This window comes from Sorex araneus, chromosome X (genome assembly GCF_027595985.1).
Source record: "Sorex araneus isolate mSorAra2 chromosome X, mSorAra2.pri, whole genome shotgun sequence".
Classification (NCBI taxonomy): Eukaryota; Metazoa; Chordata; class Mammalia; order Eulipotyphla; family Soricidae; genus Sorex; species Sorex araneus.
Window position 1 is genome coordinate 299,687,680 of NC_073313.1, and position 18,086 is coordinate 299,705,765.

Genomic DNA, 18,086 nt, shown 5'->3' on the forward strand with positions numbered 1-18,086 from the left:
TTTTTTTTACTCTTGTGTTTAGGAAGTTGTTATCAAAGCTTGGGTGTTTTTTTTCCCAATTGTTGACATTGCTTTCATTTTTTGGAGGTAACATTGTTTTATCTATTTTTCAAGGATGCATTTTCATACCTCTTCAAAAGCAAATTACAGCATGCCCACACCAAAGTGCCAATACCCCTCCTTCTTTTGTTGGACCCCCACCTGTGTTCCCCAATTTCCCCCAACCCCCACTCATAGACTCTTGTCTCTAGTCAGTATCCAAAGCTTGACTTGTCATTGGTTTATTGTGTTGCCTTGTTCTGCTTATTACCCCCCACCCCTCCCCATGACTGAGATTAGTTATTTTTCTCTATCTGACTTTTCTTTGCTTAGTGTAATGATAAGTAAGAAACTGAATGTAATAAAAATTATAAAATTAATGTGAACTAGGACTGGAGTGATAGCACAGTGGATAGGGCATTTCCTTGCACACAGCTGACCCGTGTCCAAATTCCTCTGTCCCTCTTGGAAAGCCCAGCAAGCTACCGAGAGTATCCCGCCCGCACCTCACGGCAGAGTCTGGCAAGCTACCTGTGGCATATTCCATATGCCAAAACAGTAACAAGTCTCACAATGGAGATGGTACTGGTGCCCGCTCGAGCAAATCGATGAGCAATGGGATGACAGTGACAGTGAATGTGAAATAAGAAAATGTACAGGTGGACTGGGAAACAGAAAAACTGAAATTTTTGTTAAACAAGAGAAGGGAGAAAGAAGCATACCTTTTATGATCCCCTCCAGGCCACCAGGTTTATGGGAGTGAACTGGGTCTGAAGAGTTTCTGGGAATGCCCAAGGAAGACACCTGAGGGTGGCGCCCGGAGGATATGTTGTCACTGTTTTCCTTTTGGGGCCTGAAGGCCATACCCTAGGAGAAAAATGCTGATTGTTTGATCTTTTACCAACAATTTCTGTATATCCTGTCTCACTGACAAGAAGGTATGTAGACTGTAGCCCACTCTTAGAGGATAAAAGAGAGGCCCTCTCAGCAAATAGGGATCCAAGTTTCTTTCTCCTCTGACTTGGGGCCCTCAGCGCTGAGCTTCTAATAGACTTACTATCCAATCCTGAGCTCTCACTCTCTGTTTGCTCGTGGCTTGAGCCAGCCCAGCAAAACACTTAGCATTATAATATCCAACTCCAACTTGTCACGAATTAAAAGCTTTATTTTTTTTCAACAAGCTAAGTGGTATTTCATTTGTACGTATGCCATTTCTTCTCATTCTTGACTGGGCATTTTGTATAGGCTCCATATCTGTCTATTGTAAGCACTATTGTGAACATCAGTGTTTGTATATCCTTTCAATTCATGGTTTATACCTTGAGAAACTTCCTGTGACTTTTAAAGGGGCTGAACTCCCAGGGACAAAATATGCTACCAAATATCAATGTTCGGGGCTGGAGCCATAGCACAGCAGGTAGGGCATTTGCCTTGCAAGCAGCTGACCCAGGCTCAATTGCCAGTATCCCATATGATCCCCCGAGCATCACCAGGAGTAATTCCTGAGTGCAAGAGCCAGGAGTAAGCCCTGTGCATTGCCAGGTGTGACCCGAAAAGAAAAAAAAAAACAAAGACCAATATTCGCTTATATTCACAGCCTAGGAAATACTTGCTTCTGATCTTTGTATCTTCTAAGGCATGTTAGGAGCTTTCATGTTAGGACAAACATTCTCTGATAGTTACTGGTAATGAGAACTGTTTATTTTGTGCCTGTTGGACATCTGTTTGCAGGTCTCCTCACCTCTGCCCCCCTTTTTTTTGGTTTGTTTGGGGATGCCCTTATATGCTTTGAATATTAGTTCTTACTGGATGTGTGATGTGCAGATACATTCTTCTCTTAAATAGGCTCTCTTTTTGTTTTTCTGAGGTTTTTCAACATGGTATAGAAACTCCTTTATTCTTTCTGTGGTTCTTTGACATGGCACAGAAACTTTTTGGTTTATCATACTAGTTGTTTGCTTTTATTTGTTTAATACTAGTTTAGTACTAGTTGCTTCTGCTTTTTTTTAAGAAAAAAAGTTTTACTGTAGATTTTAAATCTCCAAAGGCATCACCAAAATCATGAAGTGGTCATCTCTGTTTTCTTCTATATAATGGTTTCAGATCTTATATCCAAGTCTTAAATACATTTTGAACTTGTGAGCATAATATGAGGTGCCATTCTTTTGGATGTTTCTGTGGAAGGGAAAGGTAACACCTGGTGGTATTCAGATATTATTCCTGGTTTTGTGCTCAAGGATCAATGTGGCTGTGCTTGGGAAACCATATGTGGTGCCAGGGATCAAACTTGGGTTAGCAAACATCTTACCTGCCATCTCTCCTGCCCAAGATATTCTTTTGTAAGTAACTATGTAGTTTTCTCAGTGCTATTTGTGGAGAGAACTTGTCACTCTGCTTCCTTTGCTTCTTTATTAACTGTCCATATGTGTGTGGACTTCTTTCCATAGGTTCCCAGTTTTGTTCCATTGATTCCTGAGTCTGTTTTCCGTTGATTTTTTTAAATTATTATTATCTATATGTTGTTGATACAACACCATATAGTCTTGATGCAGTAGTTTGGCAGTATACTTGGTGGGTTTTTGTTTTTACTTTCGGTAACCCATTATGGCTTATTTTAATATTTTAGGCAGCGTTATTTACAATATTGCTAATGATATATTTTCATACACAGACTGCTCCAACATCACATCTTCCACCAGTGTTGGATACCCCAAACCCCATGCCATCTCCACAACCGTCATGATAGGCTCAGTTCTATAACTCAATTCTCAGGCTCTGTTGCCTTTGGACATGTTTTATTCCTTTCTGTGTTCCACTGAAGTTTGTGTAAGTGATATCCCATATTTCTTCTCAGAATTGTTTTGACAATTTGGGGCCTTTTGTGGTTTCATACAAATGTTCTATTTCCTTAAAGAATGACATGAAATTTTAAAAAGTATCATTTTGAATTTGTAATTTGAAATTGTTTCGGGTGGGCTGGTCATTTTAACAATTGTTAATTTTTCTAACCCATGAAAACTGGAACTGTTTTTATCATTCATTTCTTTGACAGATTTTATTTACAGATGATTCACTTTTTAAAAATTCATTTTTAAGAATTCTTTTTGGAAAATGTAAATGCACAATTTACATTATTTTTATTCATTTTCATTGTCTTAAAAGACAAATGTAGGAGTTTTGTATGTTTTTTATAGCTTCCCATCTTACCATACATATTGCTTTATGTGGTTTTAAACTGTCACTGTCATCCCATTGCTCATACATTTGCTCGAGTGGGCACCGGTAGTAACATCTCCATTATGAGACTTATTACTGTTTTTGGCATATAGAATATGCCACAGGTAGCTTGCCAGGCTCTGCCATGCAAATGAGATACTCTCGGTAGCTTGCCGGGCTCTCCAAGAGGGGCAGAGGAATCGAACCCAGGTTAGCTGCGTGCAAGGCATATGTCCTACCTGCTGTGCTATCACTCCAACCATGGTTTTAAATATTTTCTAAATTTAATTTTTTAGTTTTGGGGCCACATCCATTAGTTCTTAGAGTTTTCTCCTGCATCTGAGCTCAGGGATCACTTCTGGCAGGACATGGGGTATCATAAAGGGTGCCAGAAATTGAACATGGGTCAGGAGCATTCAAGGCAAACAAGCTGTAAACCCTTAAAACAAACAATCCTCCAGCCCATAGTGGGGGATTTTGCTATTTTTTTTAACATAGGGATTTCCCCTAGAGTACTTGGAATCACCAGGGCTGCAATCCGTAGTACGTAGGGGCCATGCATTGCTAGGAATCGGACTCAAGTTCTCACATACGCTAGGCATGTGGTCATCACTCAAATTCTATCTCTGTTATCTCTAGATAAAAAAAAAAAGAAAATGGGAGATGGTTTCCTCAATAAAGCTCAGGGTCCATCCTCTGCAGTTGGGCCTCACAGTTTGTTGCTTATCTCATGCTCTGGGTGGTTATCAGAAACTTCATGGCTTCTGGATGGTGTTTGGGAGGGGTCAGGTGGTACAAGGTCTATATTCTACCATTTGAGCTATCTCTGTTTCTCTCTTTAGTAGACTAAGACTCTGCTTTGTATGTATCATGTCAAATATTAATAGTAATATTTTTACTGATTCATATTATTTTTCTCCCCCCCCACAAATATACCAACACTAATTTTTCTGTCTAGGATCTCTAATACTATGTTTTAAAATGGTGGTAAGACGGTGTTGCAACACTGTACTTTATTTTACAGAAAAAAATGCTTTATGGAGCATTTTTTAATTATAAATGGATATTGATTCTTGTTAAATGTGATTTCTTTTCTTCATGTATATTGATGTGTTTATACAGTTTATATCATTTTTTATCTGTTATTACATTTATTGATGTTTTTATCTTATAGCATGCTCACATTCTTAAAATCTCACTAGGTCATTTGGTGTAATAATTTTTTTGTGTGTGTGTGTGTGTGATGGGTCATACCTGGCAATGCTCTGTGATGATCATTGGTGGTGCCTGGGAAACCATACATGGTACTGGGATTGAATCAGGGTTGGCTGAGTATAAGGCAAGCATCTTAAGCCCTGTGGTCTCTGTTTAGTTCTAGGCATGACCGTTGAATTTTATTTGCTAAGATTTTAAGGATTTTTGTCTTTATGCTCATTAAGGATATTGGGGGGAGGTGTTTGTCAGATTTTGTTTCTGGAGTCATGCTGAGCTCATAGTATGTGTTTGGAATCATTTTCTTGTTTTGGAGTAATTTAAGAAGATAGGTTTTAAGTTTTCTTTGAAAAATTTGCTGTGAATATTTTTCCTTATTTATTTATTTGGGGATATTACTGTTCTAATCCATCCTGAGGGTTGTATGATTTTGAGAATTTGTTATTCTATGTTTTCAAATTTATTTACAGGTAAATATTATAATTTCATGATTCTTTACATTTCTATGCTATCTGTTATAAAGTTCTTCTGTCATTTCTACTTTATTTGAGTGTCTCTTAGTATTAATAAAGGTTTTTCAATTTTGTTTATCCTTTTGAGGAGCTAGTTCTAGTTTTGCTAATCTTTTATATTTTGTATTTATTCTCCTTTCAATTTTATTTCCTTTCCACTGATTTTTAGTTTCATTTGCTCTTTCTCAATTTTCTTTAGGTGTAAAGTAGGGTTGTTTATCTGAGTTTTAAGTATTTTTTCTTGTTTTATGACATAGGCCTTTGTTGCCGTGAAATTATTACAGCTATTGCTGCACACCAGACTTTCTTATAGATGACTCCTCTCTTCTTTTCTATTTTCCAGGATTTAAATTCATTTCTTTTAATTTCCTAATTATTCCCATAGAACTCCAGCAGCTTGAGTGGCCTGTTTATTTCCCACATATATGGAGTGAACACAACTTCTCTTTGGTGGTTGATTTCTAATTCCATACCATTATAATAAAGAAATATGTCAGTGACTATATTTTTAAATCTTAGTCTGTAGTCTTGTCACTGAGTGTTCTATTTGTGATTGAGAAGAATTGTAATTGGTTTTTTTAGGGAGGAAGGGCAGGGGTACCTTGCAGTTGTGTATTAGATTGTGTAAATCTGCTCTAATTCCTTATTTAAGGCAATTGCTTCCTTGTTCTCCTCATGTCTACATTCATATTAATGAGTGTTAAATTATATTGATTGATCCTTTGACAGTCCCTATCTCGTGTTTTATTTTGAAATCTGTTTTATATGATGCAAGTATGGCTTTTCCTCCTGGGTTTTAGATTTGTTTTTAGGACTGCTTTCAGACCTTTCACTTTGAGTTCTGTTTATCTTTCAATCTCAAATATTCTACCTGTAGACAGCAGAAGGTTGACATTTGTCTTTTGAAACAACCAACCACTTTGTGCTTTTTAACTGTGGTGTTGATGCCATTGATTTTTATGGAGATGAATGATATAAAATTATAGGTTACGTTTTTTTTTTTTAGTTCTACTTTTTGAGTCTGTGATCTTTGTTTTTTCCTTCTATTTTTTTCTGGTTACTATTCTGAGATTACCTTGAAGTTTACATTTATAAAGTTCTAAATATATAGCGTATTTGAAATTGAAAGCTTGTTAATCCCATTTGGTTTAGGAGCCCCTGTTGTTACTCTTTCTCTCCTTCATTTTATTATTGTGTGCTGATGCATCAATGTGGCATTGCTTTTCATTCTTTAGAAATGCCTTTATGCATTCCTTGAAAGGTCTATTTGGTTGTGATGAACTCTTCTAAGTTTTGCTTGACCGTAAAGCTCTTTGTCACTACTTCAACTTAGAAGATAACATAACTGAAAGTGTTTTGTACACTATCTCCAAAGTGCCCTAGATTCTGTTCCACTGTCCTTAGTCCCTTCTAATCTTTTTTGTCTCCTTCCAAATGTGTCCTCCCGCCACTGCTTGGTAATTTCAGTTTATGTGAGTGCATGTCAAGTGCTGAGGTTTTATCATTATCCCATACTGTCAGTTCAATTGTTTTGTTTCTTTATAGACCACAGATGAAAGTGTTCTTGCCTGCTCTTTTTTTGTTGTTTGTTTAATTTTATTGAATCTCTGTGAGATAGTTACAAGTTTTCATGTTTGTGTTACAGTCACACAATGATCAAACACCCATCCCTCCACCAGTGCACATTTCCCACCACCAGTATCCCCGGTATATTCTCCCTTTCCCTCCCTCCCCCTGCCTCCATGGCAGACAATATTCCCCATACTCTCTCTCTACTTTTGGGCATTATGGCTTGTAACACAGACACTGATAGGTTATCATGTTTTGTCCATTATCTACTTTCGGCATGCATCTCTCATCCCGACTGATTCCTCCAGCCATCATTTTCTAGTGATCCCTTCTCTATTCCATCTGCCTTCTCCTCTCTGCTCATGAAGCAGTCTTCCAGCTATGGGGAAATCCCCCTGGCCCTTGTATATACGGTCCTTGGGTGTCAGCCTCATGTGATGCTACCCTACACTCCACAAATGAGTGCAATCTTTCTATGTCTGTCCCTCTCTTTCTGACTCATTTCACTTAGCATGACACTCTCCATGTCTATCTATCCATTTATAAGCAAATTTCATGACTTCATCTCTCCTAATAGCTGCATAGCACTTGCCTGCTCTTTTAATTTAAGCCTTGTACCAGGCCTTTTTCTCTTTTTGTGCAGAATTTCTGCTGAGAAATCTGATAGTCTTGGGAGCAGGAGAGACCCTTAATGTGGCATCTTGTTTTTCTCTTATTCTTTTTAGTCTTCTGTTCTCATATTTAATTTTTACCATTTTGCTTATTTTATCCATTTTTTAGCTATGGAACCATAGTTGGCAGTGTTGGCAGGCTACTTCCAGCTCAGAGCTTAGGAGTTGTTCCTGGCAGTGCTCAAGGGACCGTGCAGTGCCAGGAATTGAACCCAGGCTTCTTGCTTGTAAAGCATGTGCTACAGTCCTTTGAGCTATCTCCCTGGCCCTGACTTTTGCCATCGTCATTTTTATATGTCTTACTGTACATCTGTTCAGGCTTATTTTGTATGGAAGTTTTGGAGCCTTCTGGGACTGGATCTGTTTGCTCCCCAGTTTAGGGAAGCAGCATTATATCTCTATATACAGTTTCTTTTACCCACTTCCCCCTTTCTCCCAAAGTAGAAACCCTGTTATGGCATGTCAATTCTCTTGATTTATCCCTTAAAACTCAGATTGTAAAAAAGCTTTTGCTTTTTGCTGGTCCCCTTTGAATGCTTTTTACTACACTTTTAGTTCCATTCTCAGCTTTGTCCATTGTACTCTTGAAATCCTCTGTATTTTTAAATTTAGCTGCTTTCGTTCTTTAGTTGTGTGGTTTCTATTTAGATCTTACTTATGTCCTAGTTGAAGTTCAAATTTTGTTCATTCTTTGTTCTCCTTATTTCATTACAGAAGCTTCATTCATAAGTGTCATTACAATTGCTTTGAAGTCTTCTACTCTTAGTTTGCTTGGTTCTGTGATGTTAGCAATTTCCCCCAGTGTTTTGTCTTGATCCATTTGTTGGCATGAATGCCTCTGTGCCCTCATTATGTATAGTACTCTTTGTTTCTATGTGATGGACTAAATATCTTTCCTCTTCAGTTCTCATTTACAATCTTATGTTAAAATGGAAAGTTACAGGGTATTGGCCAAGGATGTTGGCCTTTGTTATATTGTTGTCCTTTGTTAAGGAGTTTGCATATGTTATATTATGTGATTACAAGAGCCCGGAAACCTTCTCCATGTATAGTAACCCAATGGTCCTGCCTGCACAGATTATCCACTTTGGAAATAATGAGATTGTTGCTGTGTAGTGTGTGTCACATAAACTTTCTTAAGCACTATAGTTGCTTGAGATGAGGAAGAACTTTCCCTTATTTTCTGTTCAGTGTCTATTCAGCCAGTCATTTCTCTGCATATGTCTTAAAATCTCTGTGTCTTCAATTGGCACTTTGCTAAGACTTTGGCAGGTTCTCTATGCTGATCTTCTCCTGAGACTCAGGTGCAAGCGTGGTGGCAGAGTGGCTACACTTCCAAGTCACAGGCTTGTGACACTGGTGATCTCAGTCTTGGTATGGGTTGGACTAATTGGCAAACCCCTGGTTTCTGCAGAATGTGAAAAGGGCATTTTGAGGATTCTGGGGCACTGCCTGATAGAGTTCCCTTGATGGGCATTCTTGTCTCAACTTCTGGCCCAAGTCATCACCTGACCTGCGTCAACAATCTGTCTTCACTGTAGGTGGGCATAATTTAACAGGGTTGTACTGCCTGGTTGCTGAAAGAGATGGCATTGAGCTGGAGACCTTCACGATGAGATGTGGTTCATTCTTGCTGCACCATAGGCAGTCTGGGTGGTCTGTGTTGTCCGGGAAGGAATGGGTTTTAGAGCTGGGAAACCAGCATTGCATAGCCTGTAGTTCTGCTGCACCCATAACCACTACCTGCTACTAAAAAGTGTGGCGGTATCCAGGGCTGGTATCTTAGAGAAGCATGATAATGTCTCTTCCCATCACCAGAGGGCCTGCATGGACCTTCAGTCAGTTCTGCCCTTCAAGGTCCCCAACTCAACAATGTTCAAATCTTCTGTCTGTCCTACATTTATCAAACCCTAGTTCTCACAGTTAGGTTGTTATCCAGAAAAAAACTCCTCTATTTGTTTGGCTGTATCCTTCTCAGAACTGTCTGCCTACTGGGGTACTCAGCATTAGGGAAAACCTTTGGGAGGTAGAGTCTAAAAGTCACATGGGTCCTTAGACTGCTTCCTAAGTGTGTAAACTGCTGTGACTCTGCTCCTTCTACCCACTTTGATCTGTCGCTATTTCCAGCACTAGCTTTGGTCTCCAAATCTGTCTCTTCTCCAAGCAATCACCTTCAATAAAGTTGCAATTTGTTGTCCTTTCCTGGGAGTCATAACTCCAGGATCTGCTTAGGAAAGGTGTCTAAATTCTCCTGTCACAACATCAGTTGCTTCTGTCTCTCCTCTAAAAGATTTTGGGAAAGTGTATTTCTCCCCCTTTACTGAACTGCAAAATTTTCCATTTGTAATATAAGAGGTAGATCCTGCCAAAATGTCCAAAATATAAACAGCAGTGATGTATACATCAGTGCAGTTTTGTGTGTTGGATCATATCAATGCAGAAAAGTGGATAAATCTTTAGATTGAGACCATCGCATGCTTTATTGCCACGATTGTTACAGAGAAAAACAATTTGCTTGGGATTTGTACTTTTCCTGTGGTTTTATATGGCCATGTGGCCCTGGTACGTATAAATTTCAAGACTTCCCTTTTAATAGTAAATAAGTTCATTTTATCATCAAATTTATGATGAAGAAATATTAGCATAAGGAGCAACTGCTATATAAAGCTCTGAATTGCTATTCTGCTTTATTTCAATAGTGTGCTCTTAAAACACCAACATGATACCTGAAGCTATAAAAATTAATGAAATGATAAAGTATTGGGGGGTTGAATGCACTGAATGTGATGGTGTTTGTAAATGAGCAGAATTATGATTATTACAAAAAGGTAATTTGATTTTCAGAGCCGTAGAAGAAGAAAGCAGTCTGTACCTGAGAGTTAAGTATTTAAATATATGTTAGTGAGTGTTTTTACTGTCTAATGTCTTCCAGATATTTTTGGTCTTCTTAAAATGAGTTTTTTGATAAGACTGGTATTTTTGAGATGTAGTTGCTTTCTGTATTTTGATGACCATGCAAAATCAAAATCCTCACAGCTATGATGTGCTATTCATATAGAGTTTGAACTTCAGTGTGTGTGTGTGTGTGTGTGTGCACGCACGCGTGTGTGTGTGCATGTTTGTGTGTTAGACAAGAGAAGACTTTTTAACATCTCATATTTTAAATGGTCATAATATATTTTTATGAGGTTGTTTATGACATAGTCAACTTTTATTCTCCCATCAGTGTCCATGGAATAACTCCACTGTTTTTGGTCAGCTCTACTGGTGATTAAAGGATTGGGGAATTGATGCCAATTATAGCACAAATTCAGTTCAGGGAGCAAGTTACTTTCTTAGAAGAATTAGCATCAGTGTTCCTTGCTGCTTTATTGTCTTTCTAATCCTGCTAATGATAGTTTTGCTTGCCTTACCTATTTGCAAAGTATGCCTCCAGGAGTGCAAAATAATATTATCTTTGAACATCCAGAATGTTGTGCTAACCAGGCAATCAGATAAGAAATATTGTAAGATGAATATCTAATCTCTCCAAGATATGTTTACTGATTCCCACCCAGGAGTACCGAAAGCTTCTTGCTCTCACCTCCTAAAGCTTGGCAGTCAGCAAGCAGTACATCATTTAGTGCTTCCTTTTAGGCTTTCTCTTTTCCCCCAAGATTAGCATCTCTCTCTTTTTTTCTCATTTTTTTATTAAAGAATAGTGATTTACAAAGTTATTGATAGTTGAGTTCTAGGCAATTACCATCTTTTAAAGTACTAAGTTATAAGATTTTGTTTTTTAACTTTTACTGTCATAAATCTGTTTACTTCTGAGAAGGGTTAGAGGAGCCATTCCTTTAGCAAGAGGCTGTTTGGAATTTGGTCTGATGAGTCCACCAAGGTACCATGCCACCTTTACTTTATGTCCTACTTAACTTTTTGGAAATCCCAAATCCATCTAAGTAGCTCACCATTCAATAGTTAATGATATGTTTTATTTCAGTCAAACCTTCCAGGAAAGCAAATGACTCTGTGGCCTCAACTAAGTTGTAAACAGTTCAGGAGAGTGGAAAGCAAAGGCCAAAGCCAGACCATAAATGTTTCCTGCTTGGTTGATCCAAGCAGGTTTAAAATTTATATTACACCAACCTTCGGTTTTCAGACTAGTAACTTTATTGTATACTTTTTATTCATATTAATATATTCTTTTTCAAAAATGGAATGATTTTAGTTCTATTAAGGTCATAATGGGGCTGGAAAACTAGCACAGCAGGTAGGGTATTTGCATTGCATGCCACCCAACTGGGTTTGATTCCTCCATCCAGCTCTGGAGCCCAGCAAACTACGGAGAGTATCCCACCCGCATGGCAGAGCCTGGCAAGCTACCCATGGCGTATTTGATATGTCCAAAACAGTAATAACAAGTCACACAATGGAGACATTACTGGTGCCTGCTCGAGGATATCAATGAACAAAGGGAAGATGGTGCTACAGTGCTGTAGTGCTAAGATTATCACGATAACTTGTTTTATGAAAGAAGTGGGGGAGGGATTATGATGATTTGAAATATGAGGACATCTCATTCTAGCAGGATTTCTACTAGCATACTATCAACATTGTAGTTAAAAATAGGTAGGATAGAAGAGATGGTATAGGAGGTAAGGTGCTTGCCTTGCATCAGCTAAACCAAGTTAGAATCCTTGGTACCACATATGGTCCCCAGAGCACCATTAGGGATCACTCCTGAGACCAGAGCCAAGAAAAACTCCTGAGCACTGTTGGGTGTGACCCTAAAATAAAAACAAAAACAAAAACAAAAGCAAACCAAAATGGGTAGTAAAAACCAAGTAAGTACTAGGTGGTAGTACTACATAGGTAGTCCAAACTGATGATTAAAAATGTTAATTTTTGTAGCTAAAACATCAAGGTTATATTTATTTCTGTTTAAACTATTTTATTAAAGCACTATGACTTTCAACAATATTCACAGTTGAGTTTTAGACATAGTGTTTCAGCATCAATCCCACCATCAGTGTCAGCTTCCCTCCATCATTTTTCCCAGGTTCCCTCCCTCCCCCAACCCTAGCTTACCATCTTTATAGGAACCTCTTTCAGTTTGGTTGTTAAAGTCTGGGTCACATGATTTCAGTATTGTTAACTGTGTGTTTTGAATCTTAAGCTCTATCATTCCTCAATACCAGCAATATACCGAATCCCCTTGACCTCTGCCTCCCTTTGCTTCTCATGTGTCTTTTCTCCTCTCCTTCTATCAATTTCTTTCCTTTTCTTTTTTATACTTTGGGGTCAAGGGTAATCTAGATACCCCCCCAATTTAAGCCATTGCATTCCCTCATCCAGTTATTCAAGATACCACATATCAGTGATATTATCTTGTGCTTATCCTCCTTCTAGCTTATTTCATTTCAACATGTGTCTTCCAGTTCCCTGTTGCAGTCAATCACATTATTTCATCATTACTTGTAGTTACATAATATTTTGTTGTGAGGTAGTAGAATAACAACTGTATTTCCAGCCATTTTATTTATTGGGATCAACTGAAAAAATTGCAAGTCTTGTTTTCTGTCATGGGTCTAAAAACCACAGCAGATAAAACAATGTTCAGAGTCATTGAAATGTCAGTGATCCAATGACTTTCAGAAAAGGCAAACCCAAACTAAGGAAGATGGGAACTTGGGTTGCATCCATGACCAATTTAAAATACACAGCCTGCCTTTGTAGATGATTAATTTCTTAGCATACATATTGGAACTGTTTTTAGACTGTTTCCAAATACAATGCAAATGTAAATGATATCTTGACTTTAAGTGGGCCTAAATAGTAGGCAAAAATTGCGAAGTGGAAGAGGTTAGTCTAGGATTTAGGAATCAGTAAAATAAAGAGAAAAAGTTATCAAAGGATTATCAGGAGTTTTCGATTCTTGATATTTTCCAATATTGCTAATATGATTTTCCTTTCTAAGATGATGCTGATTGATGAAGCTTCCAAAGTGAAGTTAAGCCATAATATTTTAAACAAAGGCCAAGAGAAAATTTCAAAAGAAATGTGAATCAAACTTTACAGTCTCCTCATGGTGGTTACTGGTAGGCATCTATTACACAAGAATCAAGATATTTTTAAACCAAAGACTCCCCAAATCAGCTTTTGTTTGGTAACCCGTGGCCAGCAAGAGACTGTGAAGTAGAGAGTCATCCCTGATTCAAGTCCTGCTATAGAAGTCTCTTTGGTCTGGTTCTCTTTAGCTCTCTGCAAAGCCTTAACTTCAAACAGTGCTTGGGTTGATGCAATTCTAGAGTTGAAAATGATAAGATAACAAGCTACGATTCAAAAAATCAATTTTTAATGTGAATATTGTGATGTAGCATCAGGGAGTTGTTAACTTGTCAACAGATTCACTAAGCTGTTTATTGCTAGTTGAGCCTTCCGTATTACTGTTTGTGTTTGTTGAGTATAGTTGGCTTCTGTATTACTTTCCCATGTAATTTGGTCTGATCCTACTGGAATTTCAGTATCGAGGAATAGAAGGAGTCGAGCAGCAGGACCTGGGTCAATGAGTACACAGGGGTACCTGAAATAATTTGGTTTGCCATCTCTGTGGAAATATTTGTGAAGTGATGGAGTGGCGCCCTTGGCATGGCCACAGTGGTGGGGTGTGCTTGCTGCTGCTGTAGCTTCAGGAGGGCAGGTACTCTGCCTGTCCACCTTTCCAAGAGTGTCTCAGACTTTTCAGCTATGGGAGAGGGATTATGATAATTTGAAATATGAGGACATCTCATTCTAGCAGGATTTCTACTAGCATACTATCAACATAGTAGTTAAAAATAGGTAGGATGGAAGAGATGGTATAGGAGGTAAGGTGCTTGCCTTGCATCAGCTCAACCAGGTTAGAATCCTTGGTACCACATATGGTCCCCAGAGCACCATTAGGGATCACTCCTGAGACCAGAGCCAGGAAAAACTCCTGAGCACTGTTGGGTGTGACCCTAAAATAAAAGCAAAAGCAAACCAAAATGGGTAGTAAAAACCAAGTAAGTACTAGGTGGTAGTACTACGTAGGTGGTCCAGACTGGTTCACTATCTTTTCAGATCAGTGTTTTCATGAGTTTGAGATGTGCATCTACCCAGAGATTTAGTAGTGAATCTGTAGAGCAGGACTGGTGGGTGATTCAGCATGGCAATGGCTGGGGGAGTTGTTCATGGCCGCCAGGGCTTCTGGAAGTGCAAGGGGTGGGTTGTTATCCAACCCAACTCTGAGAAGAAACCAGAGTTCTCAGCCTGGGCATGGAGGTACCTGAAAATAGTTTGGTGTCTCTGCAGTGAATCTAGGCAAAGTGGTACAGTTCAACCCTGTGCACGGCTGTGAGACTGGGGTGTCAGTGCAACGGCTGGGTCTTTAACAGGATATTTACCTGTCTCACCTGCTTCCCAAGGGCACCCCAGAGTTTTCAGCTGCTGGGACTGCTGTTTCCGTGAAGTATCACAGCTTGGCTTGCATCTCCTCAGCGATTTAGTGGCGACTTGGTAGAGCAGAGCAGTAAATGAATCAACGTGACAGCAGTGTGGTAGTGAACATGACTGCTGGAGTTTCCGGAAGTCTGGGGGTGTGGTGGGAGGCGCTCCAGCCTGATTCTGAGAAGACAGCGAAGTTCTCAGCCTAGGCATCGTAGTAACCAAAACTATTCTCAGTTGGGCATCTCTGCATAGAATATTATTGAAACCGTGGACTTGAACTTTAGGCATGGCTGTAGTGGTGGAGTCTGTGTGCAGTTTCTTGGACTTTGTCAGGATGGGTACTTGACCTGCCAGGTTCCTAAGGACACGAAGGGTGTAGGCTTATATCTACACTGAGAATCAATGGTGAATCAGTAGAGCAGGGTCTGTGAGTGAGGCAGCATGGCAATGGCCTGGGAAATGGGTGTGACTACCAGAGCATCTGGGAGTATAAGGTGGGGGTGGAGAGGTTTTCCACCCTGACTCTGAGAAGACACTACAGTTGTTAGCCTGGAACTTGGATACCTGAAATTATCTGCAGTCTGGCATCTTTGCAGTGAGCATTAGCAAAGCAGTGGGGTTTCGTCCTGGGCATGGCTATAGCGGTGGGGTTGCTCTTGGGGCTTCAGCACACTCACTCTGTCGGCCTCCTGAGGACCTCCAGGGCTTTTAACCATGGAGACCAATGTTTTCATAAATTTTATCAGCTTAGCTTGAATCTCCTTGGTGATTTAAGTGTGAATAGGTAGAGCAGTGCCAGGGAATGAGCCAACATGTGGCACCTGTGGGAGGTGGGTCCTTGTGACTATGTTTCTCACCTGGTCTTGATTTCTTGTGGTTTTCATTTTCACTATAATAGACCTAATATGTTCTTTTACCTTAAAAAATGTCAAAATAGATTATTAAATTTTTTTAATTAAAGAACTGCAATTTACAGAGTTGTCGATTTTTCCGTTTTAGTCATATATTTCAACACCAATTCCACCACCAGTGTCAAATTCCCTCCACTATTCCCTCCCTATTGTTTCTGTATTCTATCCCCACCTCCCCCACTGCAGTACCCCCTGCCCCACCCACCACCACCTTCAACTTAATAGGCACAGCATTACACAATTCCAGTGGTTGCAGCTTAGATCTCATGTTTTCTGTTTTGCTGAGTCTATATTTTGCATATATGGCTATCCCACTCACCCATTTCACCAGTACAACTAAGTTATTATGTCTGTTCACCTGTTCTTGTTCTCTTCTCCCCTTTATTTCTTTCCTTTTATGCCCTCTCTTCTCTAAACATTGAAATCAAGGGTGATTGAGGCATCCCCATTTTACTACATTTCCTCATCCGGTATTCTAGATACTGCAGATAAGTGTGATCATCCTGTGTTTATCGATCTTCTGGGTTACTTCACTCAACATATTTTCCAATTCCTTCCAGATTGTAGCAAAATACATGATTTTATCCTTCCTTGCAGCTTCATAGTATTCCATTGTGCGTGTGTGTGTGTGTGTGTGTGTGTGTATATACATATATATCACATTTTCATAATCCCTTCATATGTTGTTGACACCTAAGTTGATCCCATATCTTAGCTATTGTACTGAATGCAGCAATGAATAATGGTACAGATAAGTCCTTTTGAGATAGTGTTTTTATGTCCTGGGTGTAGATGCCCCACGTTTGTAGGTGCCCAAGGGATTGCTGGCAGTGGCAGTTCAATTTTAAGTTTACTGAGAACTGTTTTCCACAGGGATTGTACTGACAACATTCCCATCAGCAGTGAATTCTCACAGGAATAATTCATGAATGTAATCTTTGAAAGTATTCTAATAGCACTATCTCATATCAGTTGATAAGAAATAGGCCGCAAAATGTGGTGACCTACATAATTGGTTAATGATTGAGCTTCCTAATGCCCAGTCTGTGCTCTGCTCATTGTTCCACACATTCTAGCTCAGGATTGGTGTGCCTGGGAACTATCGAGGGGGATGATGATGCATTTTCGTCTTCCAGGGTTTTAAATCATAGTAAGGAAACATCCAGATTTGGAGAACAGAAAGGCACTAGATACAAAAGGGCAGGTGACTGTTAGACACCAGAAAATTCGGTCTAATCGCTTGTTCTACTTGCCCTACTGGCTCTGATCCTGGCAGCCCTTCTTTTCTCCTTTGTCGTTTTTGGTCTCTGTCCTCTTCTCCACTTGCATAAGCCTGATGGGACGGATCAGCATTTTGATGGTGACTTTGTATATTGGTGACTTTGGCTGTTCAAGCTGATTCTGTATTACCAGCTCTCTCTCCTTGGAGAGAAGGAATAATGTACAAGTCAATATGCTTGACCCGGGAACTTGAATTCATTTTAGTTGTTTTGGATGCTATACTGTTTATAGAAAAAAATCAAATTAGAGTTTTTTTTATGTCTTCATGCTAGATCTTCACATTCTAATTTTCAAGATGCCCAGCACTGCCTATTAGATTATTCTAGCCTTTTTTCCCTATGTGTAGGCCTCTGAAGTGCATTTGAACTGGTTGAACACAGACTGGCTTATTTCTGACAGACTGCAAGAAAATTTGGAAATTTTTTGGTAGATCACCCTAATTTTCAGCTGACAGAGTGTCTTTTATGTTCTAATTTCTAATTTGTAGCATCACTTTTACTGAGTTTCGTCCTGGTGTGATCCAAATCCTACTATTGTGCATTCAACAATAAGTTATAGGTGCCTCACAGAATGCTGTTCATCAGGAGATCTATAGAGGAAAAAGTCCGAGAAATTTAGTTAAAACGCATTATTTTATATGCTTGAGATTATTAAATCAACAGTTTATTGGTAAGCTACTTTTTCTTCTAGAAATGCCTGCTGATCATTTTTTTTAAAAAGTATTATTTGATTTAACATGAAAGGATTCCCTGATTTGTGAAAAAAATCTTCTGGATTTTTCACTCTCTGAGATAAAACCCATGAAATAGTTTTTTTTTTTCCAACTTATGATTTTCACTTAAATTTCAATACAGGTTGCCAATTTGGCCTGCTCCATCTCCAACAATGAGGAAGGGGTAAAATTAGTCCGCATGGCAGCCACCCAGATTGACAGCCTGTGTCCCCAGGTAAGCCCTCTTTACTTTGTTTCAAAAGTCTGTCAGTGATCTGATATTCAAGACATTTTTACCTTAGTTCTGATGTCATGCTTTTCCGTGCCTGATTTCTTCTTGCTGGGATAACTGGTTTACCATTTAAGTACAACTTTTCTTAGATATAATTTCTAAATGCCCAACTTCTACAGAATTAGTGTGGAAATTTTCTTCTCCAAAGTATCTTCCCTACCTCTTTCCATTTATTTGTTTTGGACTGTTAAATACTTTTTACTGGCTGTCTTTCTTGGTGGG

At 39.0% G+C, this 18,086-nt stretch overlaps 1 protein-coding gene across 4 annotated transcripts in view; it reads left to right on the forward strand.

Moving 5' to 3' along the window:
- Nucleotides 1-18,086, forward strand: part of CTNNA2 (catenin alpha 2) — a 1,292,108-nt gene that overhangs the window by 1,172,287 nt on the left and 101,735 nt on the right. For all 4 annotated transcript variants that reach the window (XM_055121537.1, XM_055121538.1, XM_055121540.1 and 1 more), the window contains exon 10: nt 17,715-17,807. In XM_055121537.1, the coding sequence (XP_054977512.1) occupies nt 17,715-17,807 (93 nt within the window). The remainder of the gene's footprint in view (nt 1-17,714; nt 17,808-18,086) is intronic.